Source organism: Xenopus laevis, chromosome 7S, assembly GCF_017654675.1.
Source record: "Xenopus laevis strain J_2021 chromosome 7S, Xenopus_laevis_v10.1, whole genome shotgun sequence".
In the NCBI taxonomy this organism is placed as follows: Eukaryota; Metazoa; Chordata; class Amphibia; order Anura; family Pipidae; genus Xenopus; species Xenopus laevis.
In genome coordinates this window covers 77,475,717-77,494,368 of record NC_054384.1, presented here as the reverse complement: position 1 = coordinate 77,494,368, position 18,652 = coordinate 77,475,717, and the positions used below count along the sequence as shown (strand labels likewise).

The following is an 18,652-nucleotide window of genomic DNA, read 5'->3' as shown; positions in this document are numbered from 1 at the left end:
ATGGGGAAGAAAAGACCAACTGGCTGCCGTATGCTTTGACTTTAGTGTGCCCTGTCAGTGAAGATGTGGCACATTTTTGCACAAAAAAGTCTACATTGTGCACGGAAATCCATTGCCTGCACTCACAATGCATGCTTAAGTCAGGGTATTAAGCACCACCCTCCAGTATATAACAGCAGAGAAAACTCATTGCAAGGGTCAACAAAGCAATAAATAAATGAAAACCTGTAGTCAGATGTCAATTACAAACACATCAGTGTAGAGCTCTTAAGTCTTTGGGCCATCAACTAATTTAAAGAGTTGCTCCTCAAAGTCAGAGGGACGGCCTGCTTCCCTTAAGAAAATATATTGGGAACAGCTGATTGCAGCAGGAACAGTGAGATCTTCATTCCGATGTCTTAATTCTCTTATGTTGGAAGAATAGTTCTGCTAGAAATTAATATGCCACATTATGATAAACAATGGCTTCATAAAGAATGACTTAACTATGACACAACTAAGGCCCATGTCCAAAGAAAAACTTAAAAAAAAATCTTAATACCACCCCTTTCGAGCTATAAATATGGGATCATACAGTTGACCATTCACAATGCAAGACAAGGGTTTTTGTTCTTTAAACCAATGGGACATATGCAGGGTTCAAGAACTTGCAGTGCCACCCCACAGCAGCTACACCCTATCCAATTTTATAATGAAGGAAAGAGAAATACAGTAGAACCCCCTTAAAGTTATAAGACAAAAAACAGTGAAGGAAGCCTCAGGAAGCAGGTCTTTGCTGCAATTAAATGTATTATAAAGTGCACATTATAATACATTTAAATGCAGCAAAGACCTGCTTCCTGAGGCTTCCTTCACCATTTTTTGGCTTATAACTGTAAGGAATTTCGTGTGACGACAGGAACACGTGGTGGAGCAAGCCCAAGATTTTTTCCAGCCAAAACTGGAACACTGGATATCCCTGTTTTGTCAGTAGAACCCCTATTTTAAGTTTTCCAGGGGACCAGAAAAAAATGGTGTAAAATCCAGGAAAATTTAAAATCAGGGAAATGTATTACCATATGCAGAATATATAGGTGGGACCATAAAACAACAATGTCAAATGATGGAAAACCTAAAATCAGGGGAAATAAAATTGAAGTTTCACTGTAACCAATATCCAGCCTTTGGACATGGAACTATTACTGTCTCTACACCCCATATAACAGTAGATATTGTGGAAGGATTAGAATTGGTTCCGAAATAGATGAGGGCAGGAACCAGTCCCTGATTTAGAAAAAAAATTTCTGACAATACACAGTGAATGTAGGCAGTAATGACGTGAGCCCACATACCTTAAGCTGGCTACAAATATTTAAGCATTAGTGATTTACCCATGAACCATATAATCATCCTTTAGGGCAGCATGGAGAATACTGGAAGGAGCAGTGACCCGCCTGGAGATGAGGATTTGTACTGCAGCAGAATAGCACACATATTGGTCCAATTACTGGCAGAGGATTTTAATGCAGACATTTGTTAAATTGCTGGATTAGGTAATCTCCTAAATATGAAAGGGGTTTTCATCAGGAACTGCCTTTTCTATGCTGTCAGACAACTCCTGCCCGTCATTAATAACCAGACTATAATGAGATAACAGGAAGCCCGCAAGAGACTCCCAAGCCGGCACTTTTTATTTCCACTATTTTATTTTTTTTTCTGTTATTGAAGTAACTGAGCCCTCTGCTCGTTAATCTGCTGCTCCTAATGAAGGAGCTAACGACTGCTGCCACCCTTCCACAGCGGCATCATTAGAGGCTGTTAGAAGCTCCTGGAAAAATGCTTAGCGCTGTAATTATTAGCCCTGACGAGAGACGAAAGCTCTCACACACTCACCTACACACAGACATGTACAGACACAGCAGACAGCTATCACATTCACCTACACACGCAAGCAGCTCCTGGAAATAGGAGAATATACTTCTGCTCACGAATATTAACAGAGTGAACCCTATTTTTTTACCTTTTATTTGCACTTCTCAGTGACAAATACATGGATACCTAGGACATGCTTGAATCATGTTTTTATCAAAACAAGGGGGTGGTGTTAAGGGGAATGGAAAGTCAAAGTTTGCTTAATGAAAGAAAATGTCAATTGGATGTTCAGTGCTAGAATGATTAAGCAGGGACACAAATACGAAGCATGGAGAGCCTCTCAGGGAATTTGGAGAAAACTACTAACCTGGTATAACCATTTGAAACAATGTGTTGCCACTCATTTTTGTCATGGATCGACTTCTGCAAGGCTGGTGGCACATGGTAAAATTCAGGGAAGATTAGTTGCCCAGCCTCAAGAGGAAACTTCAAGCGACTTTGGATCCTAAGTGCTACATATGCCATCCCGCCGGTGATTGACATTCTAGCCGGCGTGAAGGCATTGCGGGGAGATTAGTCGCCCAAACAAGAGGAGATTTGTCGCAGGGCAACTAATCTCCCCCAAATCTTACTGTGTGCCAACAGCCTAACAGGAATGGGTGGAATGCAAAGAAAAACTACCCCGCCCCCCAAGAAAAGTATCACATCTTGGCTCATCGGCTAGGAGAGATTTCATGTTTACCTTGTATGGGAAGCAATTCCTCATTACAAATACAGATTAGGAAAGTAAACTAGTTACCGTAAGAAGGCTTTGAGACATAAACAGCAAGCTACCTGTTTCCTAGTGCCATTAGCTCACACTAGCGCACAATGCACTTATCCCATGAATTTCACTTAAATACACGATAACGGACAGCTGTAGAGCAGTGGTCCCCAACCAGTGTCTCAAAACCAACATGTTGCTCACCAACCCTTTTGATGTAGTTCTCAGTGGTCTCAAAGCAGGTGCGTATTTTTGGATTTCTGACTTGGAGGCATAAACAGACCGACCTGTAGTCTGTCAGTTCACATAGAGGCTACCAAATGGACAATTAAAATCCTAGGAACCTTTGTCATGCTTGTGTAGCTCCTCAACTTTTTTTTATATTTAAGTTTGGTTAAAAAAAAAAAAAAAAAAGAGACCCCTAGTGTAGAACAACAAGATATTCAAGGGACAGTTAAAGATAATAAAATGCTATGAAAAGCTGACAGTTGTTAAAATATAACTAATAGCAGTATGAACTGGTATTTTAGCTTTGTGCAGTCTTTAAATTGCATGAGGGCCTCCGACCACTGGTTCAAATTCGTTGCACTGTGAGCCTTATTTCCCATATGACACTGCTGTGGAAAAATGTTGCTGCCATAATTATAATAATAATAATAATAGCACTATGGTGTTAACAAGGCACCAGCTCAGTGACCGCACAATCAGCCACATCCTTCATCAGCTCAAGGTCACTTCATAAAATTGCAAAAAGGAATTTGTTTGACCCTTTTAGCGCCAGGCAATATATAATCAATACCTGCCACAGTGTGAGTATACACAGCAGGAGAAGTGTCAATTTGGAATGAAAACAAAATTCAGCCTTCACTCACTATTGCTTGGGGACCAAAAACTCTCAGTGCTCTGCTATCCTCATTTATCCATTTCTGACATGGGTCACAACACACGTTATATTGACAGTGATCACAAGTCATACAATCCCAACTATACTGCAGTGGATATGCAAGGCAACCCTCATGTTGGTTTAATAGGTACTCTGAGGGGTGGCATGTTGCACAGGCCTATACGAATCCAAGAACTATGAACTATTTCTATGTGTTTAAAAATGTATTTTAAGCATTTTTAAAGTAAAGCCTAAATTTTCCTGCCATGTATATAAGTTGGGCACATCTCCCCCACCCAAATGGCATTATTTGTATTGCATATATCCCCTCCGTTTGCCAAATTCCTGAGGGAGGGGGCAGAGTGGGTTAGAGGAGGAGAAGGAATCCTAAGTGATTAAAGGAGAAGCAAACCCTGTAGAAAAAACCCTGTACCCCTCTCCCCACATAGACCCCCCTCTCTTCAGACTAACTGCCCACTGGGGAAATGCCCCATACTTTATACCCCTCGTCGCAGATTCTGGCAGCGGACTTCACGGGATCCATCTTCCAGGTCTTCGGTAAGCTGGCTGGGAGATCGGCAGTCAGCTTACCGAGGACCTGGAAGATGGATGCCATGAAGTCCACTGCCAGAATCTGCGATGAGGGGTAGTATAAAGAATGGGGCATTTCCCCGGGGGGGCAGTTAGCCTGGAGGGAGGGGGGTCTACGTGGGGTGGGGGGGACATGGTTTTTTCTACAGGGTTTCCTTCTCCTTTAAGGGGATGCTGCAGCCTTACTATTAACCTTAGAACAACCCGAGTGGCAGGTATTTAGAGATTTCAAATAGGCTCTTCGTGATTTTTGTGTGTGGGGGGGGGGGTTTACATGTCCTTTAAAAATTGTTTCTGCTTTGCCAATAGAAGTCTTTGGATGATGACCACCTTGCAAGGTTCAATTACTTCCCTCCCAAACAACTATAAAAGGCTAAGGTGTAAGAGCACATTGGGTTCATAGAGAACTCACCTTTGCTACACTTGAAGACTAAGACAAAGCACCATAGATACTCAGGCTTTGACATACACTTCAAAAAGATAAAAAACACGCACACACTAAGGCCAATGTTGAGCGATTGATATTGATCACAGCTGTGATCAGAACTCTTAGCGCTAGCATATAATACTGCTGCGGGAAAGGAGCCGCTACACATTTCCCAAAAGAACATGTAGTTTGAAAACAATATTAACTAAAAGAGAGCCACACTGCCGCCTAGTGGGACAAAGCCTCAGAAATAAAATGATTAGAAGCTGATGCTCCTGTAATCCCTTGAGCCATCAGCTCCTGCACAGGATTATCATAATGTAAATAAGCATTTGAATCCCATGGCAAATTCATTTCAGAGCCGCAGCCAAGCTTTCAGTTCCACAGGGAACATTTGTTCGTAAAGCCACACATAAATTCATTGCTAACTAAGAAGCCTGCAGTACTCACTGCCCAATAGGAACCCTGTTAACTTTGATTACATAACCCAAAGGGCAAACTCTAAACCAGTGGTCCCCAACCAGTAGCTCGCGAGCAACATGTTGCTCACCGACCCCTTGGATGTTGCTCCCAGTGGCCTCAAAGCAGGTGCTTATTTTTGAATTCCCAGCTTCAAGGCAAGTTTTGGTTGCATAGAAACCAGGTGTTCTGCCAAATAGAGCCTCCTGTAGGCTACCAGTCCATGAAGGGACTACCAAACAGCCAACAACAACCCTTAATTGACATCCCCATGGAATTTTTCATGCTTGTGTTGCTCTCCAACTCTTTTTCACATTCAAATGTGGCTCACGAGTAAAAAAAGGTTGGGGACCCCTGCTCTAAACTGTCATCAACAAGGCATGACATAGTGAGCTACGGAGATAAGAGTAGGTGGCAGTTGGGCCAGGGCATAATCCAATGTTTATAATTACCTCTGTGGGCAGCTTGACCCTGTTTGATAGCATGTCTGCATCAACCCATTCACTACTTCTTTTCTGTTCCCTAAATGTTCAGTGTATAAAGGAAACCTTATGTACTCCTGAACTACAAAACTGCTATTGCACCTTTGAAAGTAGCAATAATCCAGCATGTAGAAGGTGACCGGTCACAGTCATCGCAAAAAGGAACACAAGATTTTACAATGTGACAGAACCTCTTATAACATTCAAAAATACATGAACATCAGTGTTCATATCTGCGCACAGTGGAGGTGTAATGTTTACATATGCTCTGGTGAATGCAACCAAAGCACACAAAGTATATGGCACAATATATTATAAAACAATATGTTTAAAGAAAGTAGCAGGCAGTGCTCTGAGAAACCACAGTCACTACATTAAATAAAAGTTCCCACTGCATTAAAAGAGAACATGCTTCAAATAAACGTTTAAACACAAACATAACTTATAATACTTTATATTAGAAATTATCTTCTATAGCTATACTTTTCTACGCTATGTTCCCCCTGATTTAACAAGAAATACTTACAACTATAGACACCAGCTGAACGAATAGCACATGACCTCTACAGGCCAGAGACAGGCTGCTCATATGTGATATGTAAAACCAGTAAAAGAAACACAATTCCTTGCTCTTCTTTTCCCAGCCTGTCAGTTACTGGCACTGCACAATGTCTGCACGCAGGGTAACCCCCAATAAAATCTTTCCATACCCGCTCCTTGCCACTGATCTCCAGCTGTATCTCCTTCTCACGCAGCTTCTTCCAGTGGCTGTAATATTTAGTCAGGGGAGTCCCCTCATCCTTCATCTGTTTTTCCCACTTATCCTGCAAAATAAGTCGAGAAGGGATGGAGTGATTAAATGAGGTGTGTAACAAGCCAGCAAAGTGCCAGTAATTAAATGAATTGTACAACAAGTCATTATACAGCAAGCCAACAGGTTGTCTGGTTTTGATGTTGTGTGCCTTAAACTTGAGGCAAGCTAGACAGGTTTGCAATAATATAGTAGACAGTAAAATGAACACAAGGTGGCTTTCAGCTGTCTTACAGCCAATGCATTTTAATATATATTTAAAAAATCAAGAAGGGGATGAGAAACAATCACCAGGAAAAAAAAGACACATTTAAAGGGGTAGCTCACCTACACACAGGGCTGCCATTAGAAATCACGGGGCTCTGTACAACAACATTTTTGGGGCCCCCTGGGCACCGCCCACGCCCTACCCCATATCCCGCCCACTCCACATCACAGTTAAAAGACCACACAGACACCAGCGCTAAAAAAGTAACCCCCCCACACGTTATAAAAATGTTTTAATTTAATTTTTTTTTTAAAAAAACATTGGTGGCACGGGCCCCCCTTAAAAAAAATGGGGCCCCAAAAAAACATTGGTGACAGGGCCCCCCTAGAATATTAAAATAATACATTGGTGGCCAGGGGATTAAAAAAAAACACAAACTGGTGTTCAGTAGAATTGAAGGGGGCCCGGCTCTTTCAAAAATGCAGCACTACTGGGGTCCCCTTCAGGCCCCTGTCCCCCCCAGATGGCGGCCGTGCCTACACAGAGACTAGTTTGATGAGGCCCACCCTTGCTGAATGGTATTTACAAACCCGCTTGCTACAAAGGGGCACAGATACTGATTGTGCAGGAGCTGCCCCTACACACCGACATGCAGGGGCTAAATCAGCAGTCTTGTATTGGCTCATGTATTGGAAAGTTTGACAAAAATAATAAATAAAGCCTCACAGAGTTTTCAACTATTTGGCTGTAGTAACCCCCAACAACCGGAGAACAAGTTGCTAAGAATCCAACTATAATAGATTTGTTAATAAGAAGTTAATATAAATGTGTCTTGTTGTAGTTACGTTGCACTACACAAATAAAAAAAGGACACACACACATATATATAATGGTCCTAGAGGTCTTGATAATGGTCCTAGAGGTGGACCGAAACGTTGACCAGTTTTAATGTAATTTAATAAATTTTTGATTTTTAATTAAAATCCCAGTGTGCACTCATGCTTCCAGGAATAATTATGCTTTTTGATATGAGTGGCACCTGGGTGCCTTGCTGATTCCAGTGGAGTGCGGACTACCAAGGATCTTTTATAATATATATATATATATATATATATATATATATATATATATATATATATATATATATATATATATATATATATATATATATATATATATATATATATATAGTCAAACACAAGAGTCCTCTGCACTCAACCCATTATCAATATATTTAAGACAGCGACATTTTGTGCATACTGCTACTATAAAATGCCTTACCCTTTAAACAAAACAGGGATTGTTTGTCCATATATTGCAATATATTTAAGCTGGCCAACTACGTCAAAGTCATCCCATATCTGGCCAGTCCTATGCTCAATTTTCATCTGATTCATTAAGAATTCTATGGTATAATTATACATTTTATAAAAGGGACAAAAAAATGTATAATTATACCATAGAATTCTTAATGAATCAGATGAAAATTAAGTGTAGGACTGGCCAGATATGGGATGACTTTGACGTAGTTGGCCAGCTTAAATATATTGCAATATATGGACAAACAATCCCTGTTTTGTTTAAAGGGTAAGGCATTTTTTAGTAGCAGTATGCACAAAATGTCGCTGTCTTAAATATATTGATAATGGGTTGAGTGCAGAGGACTCTTGTGTTTGACTATATGTATTTTGTGGTCACAGCCTCATTGCACCCCCGCCAAATGGTTTTAAAAAATAGTGGTGAGCACAACTTTCCTTTGTTTGTTATATATATATATATATATTTGAACACATGCTATACCTTGCTGATATATGGTGAATGAATGTGTTAATTGTTTAATTGATTTTGTCTGTGACAATGCTTATATGAGTTGTTATAGTTGATGTTTCCCGCACATTGAGTGAATAGAAGGCATGACTGGGAATCATTTGGCACATTGAGAAAGGCCTTGGGGAGGCCGAAACTTCAGTCCTGTGTAACTAATAAATTATTTATTTTTCTCTTTAAGATAAGGAGACTCTGCTATCATGGGAGAGGCCAGACCATGGGATCTGCTGTATAGTACTCCCCACCTACCAGCACCTCTCCTTCCTTAAAGGAACAGTAACACCAAAAAATTGTGGTGTTTTAAAGCAATGAAAATATCATGTACTGTTGCCCTGCACTGGTAAAACTGATCTGTTTGCTTCAGAAACACTACTATAGTTCATATAAACAAGCTGCTGAGTAGCAATGGTGGAAATTGAAAAGAGGCTATATGGCATAGGTTAAATAGTGGATTACAGAAAACATTATGTTCTACAGAGCTTATCTGCTATCTGCTGTGTAACCTGACCTTTTCTCCATTGAATGGCTGCCCCCATTTCTACACAGCAGCTCATTTATATAAAAATTTGCTGTCAGCGAACTAGTGGCAGCAGCGAGTGGGCCGTGGGGGTGGTGGGGAGGTTAGGGACTGCTGTTAGGAGGGACTGTGCATTCCACTGCCCCACTGTTAAATATTTTATTTTGCAGGGGTCCTGGGCACTTTCACGTTAAGCCAATTTGTAGAACAGAGGCAGCGTTGGACTGGGCCGGCGGGACACCAGGAAAAAACACGGTGGGCCCAGCCGTCCCAGACTAGCCAGTGCTCCTGACCTCCCCTTCCCTGATCGTGCAGGAAGGCGCGATACGTGAAGCAGGTACGCGCTGGCGAAGGGGGAAGGACAGAGGGAGCGTGGCAGCTAGGCCCTGCTACTGGGAGGGGGAGTGGCAGGCCCCCGCCCTCATGGGCCCCGCTGGCCCAGACCCACCAGACAGCGGGGAGGGGAAGGGTGGGACAGAGGGAGCTCGGCGACAGGGGCCTTGCTACTGCGAGGGGGAGTGACGGGGGCCCTGACGTGTCAGCCCCGGTGGGCCCTGACCCCCCCCCCAGACCGACACTGAACAGAGGCCACACATGCACATTTATACAATATATAAATATAGTGCAGTTGCATCCACAAAGGAAACAGGGTGGATTGATGACTTGATTAGTGTCCCGGGCCATTATCTGCCATGTTTATGGAGCCTGGAGGGAAGTGTCATGAGATTTTACAGGGGCAATATAAACCCTTGTTTAGTATCAGTGCAATGAATAGGGTTTGTGCTGAACATACTTTTTTCTACTATTTTAATCACAAAAAATGTATGGTTTTTATCATTACTTGGGCTACTTCATGTAAAGTTTTAAAGGGAAACTGTGGTGGCTTGGCACACAAGGTAATCAACAACATCAAATTTTGTTTTAATATTTTAATAAATTAAAAATAATGAATTTAAGGGTTTTATTAATTTTATTATTTAATAAAACGCATCAATAATTCTTATGAACACATTCATCCTATATTTTAATCATTTATATTTTTTTAAAGAAAAGGCTGAACCAAGACATGCCCCTAAGTATATTCAAATTCTGTGTCATTTCTAAATCATAAATGCTCAACCTGCAGCTAATTTTGACCTGTTATTTCTTGGTTCCCTTAAAGCAACAGCAACACCAAAAAATGAAAGTGCTTTAAAGGAATGACAATATAATGCACTGTTGCCCTGCATTGGTAAAACTGGTGTGTTTGCTTCAGAACTACTAGTTTTTATAATCAAGCTGCTGTGTAGCCATGGGGGCAGCCATACAAGCACAAGATACACAGTAAATAACAGATAAAGTCTGCAGTATACAATGAGATTCTACAGAGCTTATCTGTTATCTGCTGTGTATCCTGTGCTTTTTCTCCTTTTTCAGCTTTGAATGGCTGCCCCCGTAGCTACACAGCAGCTTGTTTATATAATCTAAAGTAGAGTTTCTGAAGCAAATACACCAGTTGTATCAGCGCAGGGCAACAGTACATTTTATTTTCATTGCTTTAAAACACTCATTTGTTGGTGTTACTGTTCCTTTAACAGCTCGGCTGTACACAGCATGCACTTTCAGTCAGGAAAGAAGAAATTGCTAATCATTCAGTCCAATGCAATCATACAATGATTATCTCGCAGACAGCGCCTGTCAAACAGACAAATTTTAATCCTCAGCCCCACACAATTAAACTAAAGACCCCTACAATTGAGTTGCACGGTAAGAGTGATACGGAGCAAGCATATCCTGCTCTAACTATGTGGCACCACCTGCAATCCCACAGCACCACTTCATCCTGCTGCACAGACCACAACACGTGGGCGTCTCTGATCTGACACTTTCCGATTGCTTCTGTCCCTGCGAGGTGGTGCCAGAGTGTCTGAGGCCTGCTCCTGGCACTCCCAGGCCCCTGATTTATATTACCAGCAGTCTGCCATTAAAATATTTATGAAGGCATTACATCCGTGCGTGCTGTTCTAGGGTTGCAGAGGAGATCAGGCTCCGTCAGCCAGCAAACAAAACAATGCTAATTATCAAGATTTATCTGCTCCCTTTGGAGCCAGAGGTGCCTGCAACATACTGTACAGCAAAGCACGGGAGGTCCTTCCAGCAAACATGAGGACAAATGACAGTATCTGCCTTTTATAGGACAAAAGGTCAGGCTCTTGTTCAATTCCATGTAAGATACTTCTACACGTCTGTAATCTGATACAGCTACATGCATTATACAGACAACTGTACATCTTTGTTATTTGTCTTCTACCCTGTCAGCTTTTCCACTACTTAGAGTAATACTGCATGAGCTTTAGTGGGCACAAGTCAAAAGTGAAATAAGGACACACAACAAATCCAAAGATGTACTGGCTACTGTGATCAAGCAGCCAACTGCCTCAATAACAGTGGAAGACCCTGGGCTGCACTATTAATGGAGAAAGATATTTTTATGCCCATTTTTACCCTGTAAATTCAAAATAAAGGACATATGTTGCTTTGTAAGACAAAGTAAACATGCAAACTTTCATTGCGGTCATGCAAACATTGATGGTTTGTTGCAGACACTGACACCAATTCTTATAGGTACTTGTATCCAAAAACGTTCAGTGCTGGTACGTTCGCCCTGACTCCTGCTATGAATTATGTGCAAATGCACTCACTGCTGGTAATTGCACGTTCCCACTGTGGCCTGCTTCAATAGGTTCAGAAGACTTGTGCCTAAAGAATCATGCACGGACCACATTTTGACGCAATCACTGGAAATTATGCAATACCAACTGAGAAAACCTTTAGCACATAAGCTCAACCAATGGATTTTAAAGAACAGCATGCGTAGCTGCAAACCTATTTTTTAGATTTCCAAAGGCTATGGTAAAACAGTTGTAGTTGCTGTTTTGATCGGCTGTTAGTTTAAGACTCCGAGAAGGTGACCTTAAAGGGGACCCGTCACCCAAAAAAATTATTCCAAATCCTATCTTATCGTGTTAATCAAGCAAAATTAACTTTAATTACAATGTATAAATAATTTGAATTTTGTTTCCATCAGTCTGGGAGCTGGGAATTATAGCAAGCAGGCAGGAGCCATTTTGTTATTAAGACAAGCCTTGTATCATCTAAGAAACTTGTTTGTGCACCAGAATGGGGGACCTGATGTCCATCCCCATGCACTGGTTATACAATTAAATGGTTATGAGAACCGGGGGAATGTGAGGAGAGCAGTGACATCTAGGAAGTGCTAAATGGAAAGTAATTGTAAAAGTAATTGCTTGCCCCGCCTCTTTGCTTAAGGCATAGAGGAGGGGCAGGCAATATCAGATTGACAGCTGAAATTTTACAACAGTAAAATGAGAATTACTGTTATTATACAGCTTTGTGTGTCTGGGTGACAGGTCCACTTTAACAGGGTATAACCTTTGAAAAATAATCCCAGAACCGTGCTTAAAGATAAAAAAATATATGTTTATTTCACATACTAAAAGTCAAAAAGTACCCCATTATGGCGCTTAACACGTTTCATGCTTAACTAGCACTTAGTCATAGGCAATCTCTCGCTTTAACAGGGTTTCTAACACAGAGAAGAAATATTTGGGAGGATATAGTGTTATTATATACCAGAAACAGAAGTGCTTTGACAAAAAGCTTTGGAAAAGAACTTCCATTTGAAGCAATGTAGGTGGTTCTTCACGGTGAGGACAGTGAGGTTGTGGAATGCACTGCTTGATGATGTTGTGATGGCTAATTCTGTTAATGCCTTTAGGAGTGGCTTGGATGATTTCTTGGACAAGCATAATATCCAAGGCTTTTGTTATAAATCTATAGTTAGTATAGATATGGGTATATATAATTTATGGGAGTTTATGGAGGGGTGTGTATGGATGCTGGGTTTCATTTGGAGGGGTTGAATTTGATGGAATTTGTCTTTTTTCAACCTGATTTAACTATGTAACTATGTAAGGCAAAGCTTGTCTAACACCTTTAGAAATACAAAAGAAAGCCATATAATACCATTACACAGGAGACTAGGTGTGATGTTTAGAAACAGGTCACACTATGATGGGACCTCTGTAGGATGTCCATACTCTCTGTAGCCAAGTTCCCCAAGCGCTACCTCTACTCACCACAGAATCTTTGTCAGTCACGCCAAAGGTGCACTTCTGTCTCTTGCTGGTTACGTAGGCAGAGTTCTCTTGGATCTTCTCCAGCAGTTGGCGCATCGGCTTGCAGTAATTGGAAACTTTACATTCCTTTAGGAAAGATTTCAGCTACAAGGACAAAAATAAGACACAAGGTAAAAATCAAAAATGTGTCGGGCTTCTGAAACAGAAGGAATACTGTGCTTGCTTCAGTTACGAAAACATATAAAATGACTGAAAGTTGAAAATGTGCAAGTTGGGTTGGTAAAATAAACAACTATTTGCATTATTTTTAGAGGCAAGCTCTTACTAAAACCGCCTGATTATTTTCGAATGAGCATAATAACATTTTTGCCAGAGAAAAACAGGCAGGGGAATAAAAAAAATCATCCTCAATGTAAATCAATGGGAAGAAACGATTAATATAATTGTGCTAAAGATGCTAAGCCAAATTTTTTAAACATGCTCCTAGATTTTATTATGGGTACTTGTTGAGTACCTATAGGGTAATTGCAAAGGGAGTTTTCTAGCAACCAAGAATAAGCCCCCTGACACTTTGAAAAAGGATATAAGAAGGGTATATGAAAACCATCGTTATCATGGTGAACTGAGAAATGTGCTAACTTTTTTAGGACAATTTTTGCTTGCACAGGCCATAGCCAGGATTACTATCATACATCTCTTACATAAGAAGACCTCTCTTTAGATCTTGCTCGGACTGAGAAGAGTTAAAGGAACCATTTCCAGCTGCACAGCAAGAGCATCTATAAGGTAAAGTCACATATTCCAAAAACATAAAAAGTGGATACTGAACCCAGTCGGATTGTGCAATTCCTCCACCTCCTTTCATAACCCCCCTTGTATGCTCTCACACACCCCGTGGCCACAGTTCCACAAAGCACAGAACGGCTGTTTGCACATCTGCAGCACGGCGAAGAGAAACCCCCTCTGGCGGGAGACTGTGGGCTCTGTTCCCAAATTTCCTCCCAGAGTGGTAGGCTCTGACATCTGGATAGGGCAGGGACTGGGAGCGAATCTGCCAGAGCCGCAGACAGCCTGGGGGTCTTCTACGTGTCAACGTGTGGTTTCAGCGATGACGCATGCGAAAAGGAGGGGAAGAAGGGAAACTTTTCCAAATTTCCATGCAAACGTAAATTTTAAGGAACCCACTGTCTCCATGAGCTATACACTGTCTTGTGAGTGAGGAATGAGCAACCTGTGGCCCTCCAGATGTTGGTAAAACAAAAACTAGCAAGGGAACACCGCTAAAGCATTTGCCTGAAGGTGGGATGCAAGGGACTGCATTTCAACCACATTTGAAGGGTTTGACTTGACCCATCTTGACTTGATCCATATCGTGTAGTCCACATGGGAAGGCTGGCAAGGTGAGCTATGCAGAGGGGGCAGCAGAATTGCAATTAAACAAACACCTCTGTACAGCCAGTGACAATTGATACTCTGCTTAGTGCTAGCTAGAATTACACTGGTATCTTTAGTGAATGCAGAACAAGAATGACTTTGTGTGTGTGTTAACATCAAGCTGAAAAAAGAAATTTTTGCTATAAATGAAGCTTTAACAGAGGATTACTAAGACTGGGCAAATGGAACTTGTTCAACAAAATAGGTAAATGGGTCTAAATGCAGGGGCGCTCCACCAATGAGGCAAGTTGAGGCATTTGCCTCAGGCAGCAGCGCCCCCTGGTTGCCAGGGGCAGCAAAAAAAGGTGCTCCTGGTAACCGAGAGCCGAATTTCCGCTTTTAAACCTGGAAATTTGGCTCTTCTAGTGAAGAAAGAGCAATTGCCCTCTCTGCAGTAGCGACGTGGACCGCCCCCGACCCCTTCCAGCACTAAAGAGGTGAGTTCCGTGGGGAGGAGTAGGGGCGGCAAAAAGAAAGGTCGCCTTAGGTGGCATAATGACCAGGATCGCCCCTGTCTAAATGGCCTGCAGTGCCTAAAACTTCCTGAATCCGTTGCAGCTGCAGGCTCAGAATAAGAAAGCTGTGAGCTCTTACCACCTCCAAACAAGAAAACAAATCCCTGACTAGTATCCAAGCCACCAACTGTAACCCCCAAACTGCTGGACAACAAAAGGGCTACGTGGAGCCTTTCTGTGCTTTTATCATTCTCAAGTCCAAAAGAGTTAATGGAATAAATTGGTATGACACACTGCTCCGTAGCTAGACTTTTCAGTCTGCCAAAACAGCTCTGCCGCTTCCTTCACTGAGCACAGGAAAAGTGCGATTCACCCAGAACAGAGTGCCAAGCCAGGCTGCGATTAGCAGGACAGATGCTGTCAGGCTGCCAGTGTTATACTCAGGCACCCACTCTGCTCTCTGTAGAACTGCACACCTTCTGTATGATACACCCAAACGATCACACTCTGTGCCTGCACCTCCAGCCAGGTCTCCCATTATTTGATTCACATCTGTTTAATTTTGTCAATCTGCAGAGTTCATCACACAGTTGCATTAGAACCTTGACTATAAAACCAGCAACGGAAAATAATATATTAGAGATTCACCAAATCTAGGATTCGATTCGGGATTCGGCCGCTATCAGCAGGATTCGGCTGAATCCTTCTGCCCGGCCGAACCGAATATGAATTTGCATATGCAAATTAGGGGTGGAAAGGGAAATTGAGCTTTTTGTCACAAAACAAGGAAGAAATAAAAATGTTTTCCCCTTCCCACCCATAATTTGCATATGCAAATTAGGATTTGGTTTGGTATTCTTGCTGGGGGGGAAAAGGGTACAGTACAGCAGTAAAGAGTGATTGAAGTTTATCAGAGCACAAGTTACATGACATGGGGCAGCTGGTAAATTGACAAAATGTCTAGCCCCATGTCAGATTTCAAAATTGAATATAAAAAAATCTGTTTGCTCTTTTGAGAAATGGATTTCAGTGCAGAATTCTGCTGGAGCAGCACTATTAACTGTTTCATTTTGGAAAAAAAAATTTTTCCCATGACAAAAATGGATCATTTACCTGGGTGCTACCTTGAAAAAGCTGTATTATCCATTATCCGAAAAGACAGGTGCACACAAGGATTTAAATATGAAGTTTTAATTCAAAAATCCTATATAATATATCATTCTTCTTCCCTTAACTCCCAAAACAACAGCATTCTAGTTCCAATATGTGATAAAAAGTAGCCATGCTGGTGCTTCTTCATAATTAACAACATAGTGATAAACAGTACACTAATATGGCCTATGATCCAGAAATTCATTTAGGCCCTCCGCCAATGGCCTCCCCTGAGCGAGCATAAATTAAATCAGTGCACCAGAAGAGGGAGATCAGTGGCCTAGGGGAGCACCAGCAGGGAACGGGTCTGGGCCAGCGGGGTCCACTGTTTTTTTCCCCACTGCTTAAGCAACTTAGTGATTTGGAACAGCCAATGCCTATTTTCAGGCAAAAATGTAAGGTGTGTGGTTGGGCAAAAAAAAACATGGTGAGAGTGATATTCTGAGACAATTTGCAATTGGTTTTAATTTTTTATTATTTCTGGTTTTTGAGTTATCTAGCTTTTTATTCAGCAGCTCTCCAGCTTGCAGTGTCGGCAATCTGGTGGCTAGGGTCTAAATTACCCTAGCAACCATGCATTGATTTGAATGAGAATATGGAGTATTAATAGGGGAGGGTCAAAACAGAAAGATGAGTAATAAAAAGCAATAAATGTGTTGCTTTACAGAGCATTTGTTTTTAGACGGGGTCAGTGACCCCCTTTTGATAGCTAAAAAGAGTCAGGAGAAGAAGGCGAATAATACATAAACGATAACAAATAAATAATGAAGAATTGACCATTCTATCACATACTAAAAGTTAACCTGAAGGTGAACCACCAGTTTAATCCGTATTGGAAGCAAAACCAGCCTGTTTATTTAAGGTTTACATGATTTTCTAGTATACTTAAGGTATGAAGATCCAAATTATTGAAAGATCCATTATCCAGAAAACCCCAGGCCCAGAGCATTCTAGATAAGTCCCAAACCTGTAGTAAATTATTATTATTATTAACATGTATTTATATAGCGCCAACATATTGCGTAGCACAGTAAAGTAAATGTGATTATACAACTACATCACATGAATTACATACATAGAACATATGGAGTAGCAAACATCACAATCAATACAGGTACAAAAAGGTGAGGAAGACCCTATGCATAGGCATACAGTCTAAAGGGAAGGGAGTAATACACAAGGTGTGGGAGTGGGCAAGATCGAATTAAGTGGGTGAGAAATGTGGTATTGTATGCGGTGTTGCGTTTGGTAGTTAAGCAGAGTGAGGGTAGACTTCTCGAAAGAAGTGCGTTTTCAGAGATTTCTTGAAAGCAGAAAGGTTGGGAGAAAGTCGGACAGACCGTGGGAGAGAGTTCTAGAGGAGGGGTGCAGCCCTTGCAAAGTCTTGAATGCGAGCATGTGAGGAGATAATGAGAGAAGAGTTGAGTAGCAGGTCAGTAGAGGAGCGTAGTAAGCGATTGGGTATATAGAGATGAGTTCAGAGATGTAGGGTGGGGCAGAGTTATGAAGTGCTTTGAAAGTCAATGTCATTAATTTGAATTTGATTCTGAAAGGTAACGGAAGCCAGTGCAGGGATTGACAGAATGGCGAGGCAGAGGAGGAGCGGTTGCTGAGGTGTATGAGCCTTGCAGCAGTGTTCATTATGGACTGGAGAGGTGACAGTCTCTGGAGGGGAAGGCCAATTAAAAGAGAGTTACAGTAGTCTAGACGCGATATGATGAGAGAGTGAATACGAATTTTGGCAGCGTCTTGGGTGATAAATGATCGTATTTTGGATATGTTCCTTAGGTGGAAGTGACATGATTTAATAAGTGACTGGATATTAGGAGTGAATGACAGGGCAGAATCTAGGATAACCCCAAGGCACCGGGCCTGGGGAGAGGGGGTGATAGTGGAATTGTTAACTATGATGGATACTTTCGGGATGTTACTGGTGTTAGTTGGAGGAAAGAGAACCATTTCAGTTTTAGAGAGGTTTAATTTAAGGTAGCGTTGCGACATCCAGGAAGAGATAGCGGACAGGCAGGAGGAGACGCGAGTTAGGAGTTCTGGGTTGAGATCAGGAGATGAGAGATAGATCTGAGTATCGTCAGCATAGAGGTGGTAGTGAAAACCATACGAATTTATTAATTTGCCAAGGGAGGAAGTATAGTCAAAAAGTCAATCTAAGTAAACACACATCACCCATTTTTTGATTTTTGATTTATCCAACTTTGTTCTTTACCTGTAGAATACAGGGCAGGGCCAGTTCAGGAAATCCAATGAAGTGAGCTTGGCTATGCAGATATTCCAGTATCTGGTCATAGATTTGATCAATAATCCCATCCTGTAGACACAGAAACCATTCTTAATATTAAAAAGTGTGCTTTTACTGTGTTAATTATTGTATGAAGAAACATTCTCTAGCTGGCCATAAATGTTCTGAAAATATCTGTATATTTTCAGTACACATATACCAGTACCATGATCCTGACTGATAGCCATGGACTATGAATATTGGTTGGTTTGTAGATCAGCCATGTTTCAAAATCTAATCTGCAGACCTATCATTTCTGCCAGTGTGTGATGCACAGCAGTTAGGTAATTCAATTCCCTTTGCACTACATCCGTCTATCAGATACCTAAAGGAGTTAGACCGTGTATCGCCAGCATT

At 41.5% G+C, this 18,652-nt stretch overlaps 1 protein-coding gene across 1 annotated transcript in view; it reads right to left on the bottom strand.

Annotated features, from left to right (window-relative positions):
* The window catches only part of noc2l.S (NOC2-like nucleolar associated transcriptional repressor S homeolog), a 70,269-nt gene that overhangs the window by 16,043 nt on the left and 35,574 nt on the right, over positions 1-18,652 (bottom strand). Inside the window, exons 14-16 of the mRNA XM_018227831.2 lie at positions 18,224-18,325; positions 12,959-13,102; positions 6,167-6,280 (exon numbers count right to left, since the gene is read on the bottom strand). Coding sequence (XP_018083320.1) covers positions 6,167-6,280; positions 12,959-13,102; positions 18,224-18,325 — 360 coding nt within the window. The remainder of the gene's footprint in view (positions 1-6,166; positions 6,281-12,958; positions 13,103-18,223; positions 18,326-18,652) is intronic.